General features: G+C 39.5%; 1 protein-coding gene across 1 annotated transcript in view; it reads right to left on the bottom strand.

Annotated features, from left to right (window-relative positions):
• dhx33 (DEAH (Asp-Glu-Ala-His) box polypeptide 33) overlaps positions 1-8,823 on the bottom strand; it is a 38,851-nt gene extending 30,028 nt beyond the window's left edge. The window contains exons 1-4 of the mRNA XM_056457224.1: positions 8,512-8,823; positions 6,979-7,139; positions 3,394-3,621; positions 2,724-2,894 (exon numbers count right to left, since the gene is read on the bottom strand). Of these exons, the coding sequence (XP_056313199.1) occupies positions 2,724-2,894; positions 3,394-3,621; positions 6,979-7,139; positions 8,512-8,719 (768 nt within the window). The 5' untranslated portion in view covers positions 8,720-8,823. The remainder of the gene's footprint in view (positions 1-2,723; positions 2,895-3,393; positions 3,622-6,978; positions 7,140-8,511) is intronic.
• Between the last annotated feature and the right edge of the window lie 3,430 nt (positions 8,824-12,253).

The following is a 12,253-nucleotide window of genomic DNA, read 5'->3' as shown; positions in this document are numbered from 1 at the left end:
TAAATAGTTGTGTGGAACTGAGCGAGAGTTACCTGAATACTTTTACTTCCTCGCTCTCATTTCGATGTTTGTTGTTGTTATGTTTTGTACGTTTGTTTGTTATATATATTAAACTAGTCACTGGTTAAATCACGCTATAACCACGTTGGATTGTCTTTGTTTTGCCTCACAGAAAAGGTCAATTTAACGATAGAGCCTTGCAACAAGCTTTACTAAAACTTCTAAACTATTCATCTACTTCACAAGTAGTTATAATTCCCTTTCTAAATAATTGTCCGCTCAGATGAGCGCGCGAAGTCATTGGTATATTTATTTAGCTAAATTAACTAGAAGTTAATTCAGAATATTAATAATTAATAATAACTGGTTTATTAATATTCATGAACTAATTCGATTAAGATCATAATCAAACTAAGACATATGGAGTATGCTGATTTTAGTCGCATTATCAAAGTGCAACACAGACATGTAAACACTGTAATCAAACTATTACCGTCATGTAGGACTTGCCACATTTTGCGACAGGATAGTCCACACACACGACTGTTTGACACTATTCTCTGCATCTACCGAGTCAGTGAAGGACCACAGACACCTGCATCATGAAATGCGGAGGTTTTCCTCTCATACGGTGTGCGCTAGCAAACTCAATTAAAACAACACTCTTCCAGCAGTTCCTCACATCCAATATCTCGTTTGTGACGGGGGGCATGCATGAAATGTACCAGAACTAAAGTGAAAGTGCCAAACTGCAGTTAAAGTCCACAAATTAATAACGAAACACTCGAAATTGCATAAAACTCAGGAGGAAATGTGGATAGCGCTGTGACGCAGTGATGTTAATCGAATTATGTGTTATAACATGTAAAACAGGATCATGAAAGGCAACTCACGTAAACACCTTCATCATATTGTCTTACTCAGATTAAGGCAAATCCTTACATCACTGATGTCCATGTAAACGTATTCACTGCGAGACTGATGACGGCAGCAAGAGGAGAGATTAATGTCAGATTTACTGTCCTGCCCTTACACACACTGCATTACACACACCTCACACAAGCGGGAATTAGTTTATTGTAATTTGATGCAAAGACTATCTAACACATACATAAATGCATATAAACGTTTTTAAAAATATATATATATATTAAAACTTTCAAGGATTGAAGATGCTGATGAAATAAACTTGAATAGAATTTAATCCAAGAAATGGTTTTGAGAGGTGTTTTGCACAGTGGCCAAGAGAGCTTAACATGCTGCAATTTAAGACAACACCCGCAAATTAGGAAAAGATCCTCATTGCTTTGACAGCATACGTGTTGCAAATCCTTACAGCTCAAACCGTAGAAAATGTATAAGATATGGATGTAGTGTCAGAGACGTCATCCATGGGTTTCTAAAGAACGCAAGAAAAGCTACCGGTAGGTGTGGCCAACCGTCGCCATTTTGTTTGTGCGCACCGAGCGGGGGATACCAAACAAGGGCAAAGAGGCGGAGCATGAGCGGAGCTACAGACACCTGCTAGCATTTAGCTTAGACAGGCTTTACTTTGAGAGAAACGCTTAAAACTTTATTACCTGCGACTCGTTTGTGTTCTGACCACATGTGCTTGGCTGTACACTATATCAATAAAGTGTTTAGACTTTTAAAAACACTGTAGTAATACATTAAGCCACTAAACATTGTTCTTATGACGTTTTCTACAGGAGGAAAACGCATATTACTTTCAAACACTTCAGACAGGGGCGTAGCGGACATTTTAAAAGTGGGGGGGGACGGCTGTATGAGATCATACGTTCATATAATTATTAATCACCTGTTTCTAAATGGTCGGTCTCTAAAAGTGAGGGGGACATCACCCCCGGTTGCTACACCCCTGACTTCAGATATAGTCTGTGTTAGTAAATGCAAGACTCTTGATGAAATCCAGTTTTATAGCCTACAGCTAATCAATCTGTCAGATTCTGGAGTACATTAAAGGTCTAAAGAAAAATATAAATGATCTTAAATTAAACAAATACATACGTAGAGATGGTATATAAGTAGGTGATTTCACTCACCTGGGAAATGGAGGCCATGTGAATGGTTTGTAAGCATAATTAAGTGCACACAACGAGCTATATCATCTGATAATTGTAGGAAATAAGTCCAAAAGGCAGCTGACTGTGTAAAGCCACATAAAACAACAATAAAATATGATGAATATGCCGAGATCAGCAGCTAATCAGCCGGAATCAGCTGAAGTGACATGACAGTGACCAGCGAGACCTAGCTGTCACTCAAGTGGCCACGCCCTTAATTATGCAGACTTGATATAACTTAATATAAAGGAAACGGACGAGTTTTAAAAAAAAAATTCACCCCCTCACAGTTGTCATGGAGGGTAATAATAGCTATATAGACCAAAATCGTTCTTTTTACCAGGCTTTAAACACCTTTTTTTCTGCTGTAAAGTTGGCCATTCTAACAGTGGGCTCAATTGCAGTTTGCTCTATTATGGAGCAGGACTAGCGGGATTTTAATGAATTGCAGTTTCAGTTACTTCCGTATTTGCTTCCCGAGGGAGAGCGGGAGGTTGCCGCTTGGCACAAACATATAAAAAAAAAAACTAAATAAAAAACATGCTGCATTTTCCGAGAGAGGAGTGAGTGTGTGCGTGTGTGTGTGTGTGTGTGTGTGTGTGTGTGTGTGTGTGTGTGTGTGTGTGTGTGTGGTCAGACCTGGTGAATCTGGAATATGGAGACGAGCGCCGCCTGCAGATAGTCAGACTGAGGCTGTTTGGTGTAGTAGATCTGAATGGGATGCTGCCGACCCTCCAGATACAGAACGGGCGACTTGTTGAAGTACTGAGAGAACAGATCCACGTCCATAGTGGCAGACATCACCACCACCTGCAGATCCACATAACAACATATTATCTAAATACATACATGCATACTTCATTTGGTCCTTTTCTTTTCGGCTTAGTCCCTTTATTAATCAGGGGTCGCCACAGGGGAATGAACCGCCAACTTATCCAGCATGTGTTTTACTCAGTGGATGCTCAAAACTGGGAAACACCCATACACTCTCACTCACACACATACACTACGGCCAATTTAGTTAATCAATTCCCCTACAGCGCATGTGTTTGGACTGTGGGGGAAACCGGAGCACCCGGAGGAAACCCACACCAACATGGGGAGAACATGCAAACTCCACACAGAAATGCCAACTGACCCAGCTGGGACTCAAACCAGCTACCTTCTTGCTGTGAGGCGATCATGCTACCCACTGCGCCACCGTGCCGCCCCACATGCATACTTACAGTACATAACTACATACTTAGCTAAATCTTCTGTCAATATAGCCTGTCAATATAGTCCCCATAATGCAGCGCTGGTTTATCACCTTGAGTGGTATTTTGTTCTGCTCCAAGCGTCTGCGCTGCGCGGCCTTCACCACCCCGAACAGCACATCAGTGTGTACGGTTCTCTCGTGAGCCTCGTCCAGGATCACCACAGTATACCGCAGTAACAGAGGGTCTCCAATGGCCTCGCGCAGCAGCATCCCATCCGTCATGAACTTCAGCTTGGTCTCTGGTGACGTCACATCCTCGAAGCGCACCGTGTAGCCCACCTAACACCAGAAACACTCATTAATCATTCAGGTAATGCAGAGCGAGGAGCAGAGTTTCAGATTTAGGCTGTATGACATGACAAATAAAACATTTCCTGGACATACAGGGGTTGGACAATGAAACTAAAACGTCTGGTTATATAGACTACAATGATAATTCATTAGTATGGTGTAGGCAGGGCCTCCCCAATACAACATCAGAAGGTCTTGGGAATGACAGACACAAGTCCTGCAGACTGACCAGAGGGATTCTTCATCAGAATAGTGTTCAGGTCACGATGTGATGCTGCTGTAGAAAAACCTTTTCTGACTCGCTCCTCCAAAACACCCAAAAGTGCTCAATAATATTCACATCTGGGTACTGTGCAGGCCATGGGGGATGTTCAACCTCACTTTCATGCTCATCAAACCACTCTGTCACCAGTCTGGCAGTGCGTATTGGTGCATTATCATCCTGATACACGCCACCGCCTTCAGGATATCACGTCTGACCCATTGGGTGCTCATGGTCCTCCTGAATGCTTCAGTCATCCTTGGCAGTGACCCAGCGCCCATCTAGCACAAGTATTGGGCCTAGGAAACGCAGTGATATTGAGCGCAAACCATCACTGATCCACCGCCATGCTTCACTCTGGGCATCAGTGTCTGTGTGGGACGCTTCTTTGGGGCTTCTCCACACCGTAACTCTCTCAGATGTGGGAAACACAGTGAAGGTGGAGTTATTAGAGAGCAATACATGTTTCACATTGTCCAAAGTGCAAGATTTTCACTACTGGCACTATTAAAACTGAACAAATACTTGGAGATATAATTAGTTAATTAGCTTAATGGTTTAAAGGTTGACTAATATTAACAAAGTAAATGTAATAAAGCTGATTTTTTCTCACTGATGATTTTAATGCATTAACTAACATTTACTAATGAGACTTTACTAAAGTAATAGTGTTATCTATTTTACTTTATAATCCTTTTGTAATATAATTTGGTTGAGATATTTGTTTACTCTGAACATGTATATACAATAAGCAATACAAAGTTTGTTTTTTGTTAATATTCCTGTTAAAGGGGACCAATTATGCAAAAATCACTATTATAAGGGGTGTAAACACAGTTGTGTGTCAGCAGAGTGTGAATACAAGCAGCTTCTAATGGTGAAAATCTATTATTTATAATCAGACTTGATGAAAACAGTATGCAGACACACTTTGATTGACATTCTCTCTTTGTACGTGTCATCAGAGGGGTAAAGCCCCGCCCACTTATTGACCATCTCTCCCTCATTAGCATAGGATGTTAGTGTTGTTTTTGAATCTGCCGCTATACTGACACAGAGGCATTTGTAGCTCCGCCCACATCTGAAAAGAGCTCAATCTCATTTGCATTTAAGGCGACAGTCACGAAAACGCAACAATTAGGGCTCGTACACACCGGGACGCTTTTCGTTTGCGTTTATCGTCAGCGTTTTTTTCGAGATGTTTTTCCGGATTCAAACTCAAGCGATTTTTATTCGGTAGATGGCGCTACACAAATTTAAGCTACTGTAACACAGAAGAGGAAGAGAGAAAGTTGACACGCTTGTTTTTAAAGTTACTGGCGATTCGAACACGCATGGATGGTTTAAGCAGCAGCTCCAGCTCTAGCGATGAAGAAATGATTATTGTTCATCAGAGCAATAAGCAGCTCCACGTTCATATCGTCTCTGGACATCTTCTTCAATGTGCGCTCGCATTGACAGCTTTGCACTTGAGCGCCTCCAAGTGCTGTCTATTGTAACTTCAGCTCCGTGCACGTGAACAAAAGTGCCAATCTGATTGGTGGAGAAGGTTTTGATGCGGTGTGTCAAAACAAAAAAACGAGCATGAGGCGTTTTTTTTTTAGAAATGACGATTTTACGCCTGACGTTTTATGCGTTGGTGTTCACGATCCCATCGGCGTCCTTTATTTAGTCACGAGGTAGAGGTCTGCATTAAATTTCCGAATAAACCGCGGGAGCGGTCGGTAACTGGTGTAATTTTGGACGGGAGCAGGCGGTCTAACAATATCGCTCCTGACTCCCGAGCGAACGTGTGTGAATGAGAGAGAGCGTGATGGTGTCTTTGTGTGTGTCACTTGCTTGGTGCTTATGTGTGTGTGTGTGTGTGTGTTTATACAGACAGCTTGTTATAGGCTGTCTGGACTTGACCTTATTCTTCAATGCGGAAGTGCGCGTGTTTTTGCGATTGTTTCAGAACTTCCGATTCAGCTGCTTATGGGAGAAATGGCTATGAGTAATAAACGGCAGAAAACGGTCAAACTATTTACTCTACAAACAAGTGTTTGCATGACAATACAGACAAAGTAGAAACAATATAATAAAAAAAGTCAGTTTGCAACATCAAGCAGCATAACAAGCTGTTTTTAACCTCTAAAAATGAATGGAAGTGAATGAGACCGGAAGTCTCGTGCCAAAATGATTCAAATGGCTGCGCCGACTCGTACGTGGAGAATAAGGTGAATAGCTGGGTGGTTTTCGGGTTTGTTCTCCCCCCCCCGCCTGTTAGCGGGAACGGGCGCAGCAGGCAGAAAACGGGGCGGGTCAGGCAGCAGGACAACAAATGCTGAATATAAGCGGGAGCGGTTGGGTTCAGATCAAAACCTGGCGGGAGTGGGCAAAACGGGATTCAAATTTAGTCCAGTGCAGATCACGAGGCGTTAAACGTCAACAGACAACGCGAGTCAAAAGCATCCCGGTGTGCACGGGCCTTTAGGATCAAAGCCTGAAAGGGTCAGTATCTGTGTGGCATTTTAAGCTGAAACTTCACACACACACACACACACACACACACACACACACACACACACACACACACACACTCACACACACACACGCTCTAGAGACGCCAGAGACTTATTTTATACATTGTAAAAAGGAGCATAATGGGTCTCATTTAAAGTGGCCTATTTTTGTAGATGTTTAAATACTACATTCTACAATTAAAGCTTCATCGTTTAATCCCAACAGGAAAATTTTAAACCTTTTAAACCCAGATTGCAATGTTAGGTTTTCCAGTATCGTTCAACACTAGTGTAATGAGTGCTGAATGTGAACTGGTGAAGTTTGTTCCTTGCCACTTTCACCACTGGCCTGCTTGGTTCAGGATCTGTAGAGCTGCGCATTGATGGATTTGCTCTTTAGTGTTTGGACTCTCAGCAGTGAATATTAAACCACACTGAACTGAACTAATCTAAAACTCTGAAAACTGGACTGACAGTTCACATTTACTACAACTTCTGTGTTGTTGCTTTGACACAATCTACATTGTAAACGTGCTATAGAAATAAAGGTTAATTGAACTGAATTGAAATATAAACACACACCAGCTTCCCCAGCTGCACTTTCTTCTCTTCAGCCACTCGTCCGGCCAGTGATATGGCAGCGACCCGCCGGGGCTGAGTGATGGCGATGATGCCCTGCCGGCCAATGCCCGCCTCATACAGGTACTGCGGGATCTGAGTGGTTTTACCGGAGCCTGTCTCACCTGAAACAACAGAACATTTACAGTTGAAGACAGAATGATTAGCCCCCCTGTTAAATTGAACTTCTTTTAGATTGTTTCCTCAATTTCTGTTTAACAGAGAGCAGATTATTCCAGCACATTTATAATCATAATAGTTTTAATAACTCATCTCTAATAACTGATTTATTTTCTCTTTGTCATGATGACAGTAAATAATATTAGACTAGATATTCTTCAAGACACTTCTATACAGCTTAAAGTGACATTTAAAGGCTTCACTAGGTTAATTAGGGTTAATTAAATAATTTACTATAGTAAAGTGTATTATACTGTATATATTACACCGTGGAGCTGTCTGATCATCATCTATACTATAGTAAAGTGTATTATACTGTATATATTACACTGTGGAGCTGTCTGATCATCATCATACTATAGTAAAGTGTATTATACTGTATAAATTACACTGTGGAGCTGTCTGATCATCATCATACTATAGTAAAGTGTATTATACTGTATATATTACACTGTGGAGCTGTCTGATTACCATCATACTATAGTAAAGTGTATTATACTGTATATATTACACTGTGGAGCTGTCTGATCATCATCTTTACTATAGTAAAGTGTATTATACTGTATATATTACACTGTGGAGCTGTCTGATTACCATCATACTATAGTAAAGTGTATTATACTGTATATATTACACTGTGGAGCTGTCTGATTACCATCATACTATAGTAAAGTGTATTATACTGTATATATTACACTGTGGAGCTGTCTGATCATCATCTATACTATAGTAAAGTGTATTATACTGTATATATTACACTGTGGAGCTGTCTGATCACATCATACTATAGTAAAGTGTATTTTACTGTATATATTACACTGTGGAGCTGTCTGATCACCATTTATACTATAGCAAAGTGTATTATACTGTATATATTACACTGTGGAGCTGTCTGATTATCATCTATACTATAGCAAAGTGTATTATACTGTATATATTACACTGTGGAGCTGTCTGATCATCATCATACTATAGTAAAGTGTATTATACTGTATATATTACACTGTGGAGCTGTCTGATCATCATCTTACTATGGTAAAGTGTATTATACTGTATATATTACACTGTGGAGCTGTTTGATCATCATCTATGCTATAGTAAAGTGTATTATACTGTATATATTACACTGTGGAGCTGTCTGATCATCATCATACTATAGTAAAGTGTATTACACTGTATATATTACACTGTGGAGCTGTCTGATCATCATCTATACTATAGTAAAGTGTATTATACTGTATATGTTACACTGTGGAGCTGTCTGATCCCCATCATACTATAGAAAGTGTATTATACTGTATATATCAGAACTCTTACCGATGAACACGGCGCTGTGGAGCTGTCGGAGCTGGCTGATCACCTGTGTCCGGCTCTGGTATATCGGTAAGTGTCTCCGCTGCGCCTCCACACCGGCGGCAGCATGTCCCGCCCGGGGGAGCAGCATGCCCGGCTTCTTATCCAGGCGGAAGAAGGGGGAGCCCGGCTTAAATCTCTTGGCCGGAGGAGGGTCGGGGTCGTGGGGCATGATCTGCGGTGTCACCGTGAAGGGCTGCTGCTCTCGCTCGTTAAAGACAGACCAGCCTCGCACTGCAGTTGTTTACATCATCCGCTCATGTGGCTTTCTGGCGGCCGGCGCGCCCCAATGACGTCACCGCGCCTCGTGTCCGATTGAGTTTTATTTTATTTTGAGGGATTTTTTTATGTGCTTCTGAATTGAAATGTAATATGTCCAAATGTGAGATGATGGCGATTCATGAAACTAATGACTCCTCATTTAATAGTATTTTAGTGAAAGAGAAATCTATTTAACAAAAAAACGCTAGACAGCAGCTTAACTTTTCTGGTAAACTTTAAAAAACTCATAGTATTTTAACCTTTGGCTCCTAAGAGACATTTCCCTTTATGGGAGGGTACTTTTAACCAAAGCAGAAGGTTTATCTAGTTTGGTATACCATTCACTTTCTCTATCTGTTAGTATCCCTACAGCTTAACAAAATATTTCTTAACATTATTTAGAAGAATAAATCCCATAAACCAGCCGGTTCTTTTTTCCCAAAAATTGTGTTATTCCCACAGTTTTTCACCACATAAATGCATTTTATGGAACAACTCTGATGTTAGAAATATAAATTGTCATGAGAGGAAACTCTTCATTCCTTTCACAGATTGCTTTTATTAAACAGATAGCATGAACAACGCACTTTCAAGAACTCTCTTATCCACTTCCTGGGTTAACCCCCTTTGGGGTTGCACCAAACTGGTACAATGTTGGTCAACATAATAAACTGGTTTTCCACAGAAATAAATCTGGTTTTCTTTCCACGTGGTTTAACAGAAATATCATTGTGATTCTTCCACTTGTCTGGCAACTTCTTGACTTATGAACAATTTATGTCTAATTATAATTTCTTTTACCTCCCTACTGAAAAAAAACTGCTTAAACCAGCCTAGGCTGGTTGGCTGGTTTTAGCTGGTTGACCAGGCTGGTTTTAGAGGGGTTTTGGCCATTCCAGGCTGGTTTTAGAGGGATTTTGGCCACTTCCAGGCTGGTTTCCAGTCATGTCCAGCCTGGTCCTAGCTGGTCAGGCTGGGAGCCCAGCCAAAACCAGATATGACCACCTAAGACCAGGCTGGAAATGGCTAGAAACCAGCCTGGAAATGGCCAAAACCCCTCTAAAACCAGCCTGGAAATGGCCAAAACACCTGTAAAACCAGCCTGGAAATGGCCAAAACCCTTCTAAAACCAGCCTGGAAATGGCCAAAACACCTGTAAAACCAGCCTGGAAATGGCCAAAAAACCTCTAAAACCAGCCTGGAAATGGCCAAAAAACCTCTAAAACCAGGCTGGTCAACCAGCTAAAACCAGCCAACCAGCCTAGGCTGGTTTAAGCTGGATTTTTCAGCAGGGCTTAAAGAACTCATTCATTCATTTTCTTTTCAGCTTAGTCCCTTTATTAATCAGGGGTCGCCACAGCGGAATGAACCGCCAACTTATCCAGCATATGTTTTACACAGTAGATGCCATTCCAGCTGCAACCCATCACTGGGTAACATCCATACACACACTATGGACAATTTAGCCTACTCAATTCACCGATACCACATGTGCACCCGAAGGAAACCCACACCAACACGGGGAGAACATGCAAACTCCATACAGAAATGCCAACTGACCCAGCCAAGGCTTGAACCAGTGACCTTCTTGCTGTGAGGCCACAGAACTCACAGCAAGAGAATTTAAAGCTGTGCAAAAAGCAATTCCTTTCGGCCTAATTCGACTTATAAAATCTCATTTAATTTTTAATGAAAATGTTATTAAAGAACCAGAGCTGAATTTAAATGGAATTAGTGTATTTCATAAAAAATGCAATAACAAATATATTCAACAAATCCCCTCCCCCCCCAAAAAAAAATTACAAATAAATAAATAAATAAATATATATTATGTTTCTAAGTGTAAATTTTATTGGGCATCCGTCATTGACCTAATAGACTGGAAAAGCCTGGCTATTAACTCATAAGTACTGCATTTGCAATACAACAAAAGAGATTCATTTTAAAATTATTCATAAAATATATCTAGTGAGTAGTACTTTGGCAAAGTATATAGAGGTTAAGTTCATGCTCATTTTGTTAAAATGAAGATGAAACCCTGATTCACATATTCTTTCAGTGTGAAAACACAAAAGGCTTTTGGAATAGCTTATATCTTCTTATAGGTTATTACATTGCTTTTTCCCTTTAGTAGCTCAAACTGATATATCAGAGAACTACATTATTAACTTTTTTATTTTGTATAATCAGCACTTGTGTGTATTGCCTCTTCTTCTTGTATCGCCGCCTCAGTTGTACGTCGCTTTGGACAAAAGCGTCTGCTAAATGACTAAATGTAAATGTAGTGAATGGAAAATATTTTATCCAAAACTTCTCCAATTCGCAACCTTCTTTTACACATTTTTAATTGAGATTGATGTTTTTATGGTTAAAAACAAGAAAAGTGAAAGATTCTTGAATTATTATGATAATTATTTTGGAAATATCACGGATACTTAAGTCCTTCGTTCCTCTTACTGTATTTGTGTTATTTATGTATCTCTGTTCATTTTCTTTCTCTTTTTTTACCGTTTTATATGTGTTTATAATATTATTTAACCTGATAATTTTTTTTAATAATTATCTTTTAGGGGTTTTCACCTTTATTGGATTGGAGAGTAGAGAGTATTGTCAGGAAAGCTTGGGGAGCAGAGAGGGTAAGGATAGGCATAGGACCGCGAGGTGGAAATCGAACTCGGGTCGCCGTGAACACTGAAGTGCATGTGTCGACGCATTACCCACTACACCACTGGCGCCGGCAACCTGATCTATAAAGTTATTATCATTGTTAGTATTAGTGTTTTTTTGTGTAATATCGGATTTTGTATGTTTGTTACTGAAGTCAGTAAAATATTATATATATATATATAAGTGTTTTTTCAGAGTGCTTAATGATCATTTCTAAATTTTGCATTGTAAATACTTAACTATTAGAACGTATTCATTTAGGTTTTTTTATTTCAAAATGTTATGCAGTGATAGTTGAGTGAGTGTATTCATTAACTAATAATAATAATAATAATTCAGACAACAGCAAGAGAGTGGGTTTGTGGAAATATTTGAAAAAAATGGATTGAAAATATTCATATAAATAAATGAATAAACAAATAAATGCTATTAAGATGTCCATATTCAGAAACATTTAAAATATATATTTGTTATGAATTAATAAACAATATACTATCATTTTAATTCGTATTGTATAATTTTACATTTTGTAAATAATATTTTTCTAAAAATAGATACTGCAGTACACAAGTTTTATATAGAACGAGAGAGAAAGAGTTTTATTATAAGAGGATCAACTTAGAAAATGTTGGAAAATAGAAAAAGGGTTGTCAAGATCAGAGGATTAAAGTCAGTTTAGACAAAAATAAGATGAAAAACATTCAAATAGATTATAAAATGACTGTTTTAGAGGACCAAACTTCACTAATAACGGTAAATCAAATTAAATTAATACATT

This window comes from Danio aesculapii, chromosome 5 (genome assembly GCF_903798145.1).
Source record: "Danio aesculapii chromosome 5, fDanAes4.1, whole genome shotgun sequence".
NCBI classification, from domain to species: Eukaryota; Metazoa; Chordata; class Actinopteri; order Cypriniformes; family Danionidae; genus Danio; species Danio aesculapii.
This window is presented reverse-complemented; position numbering and strand designations above follow the sequence as displayed.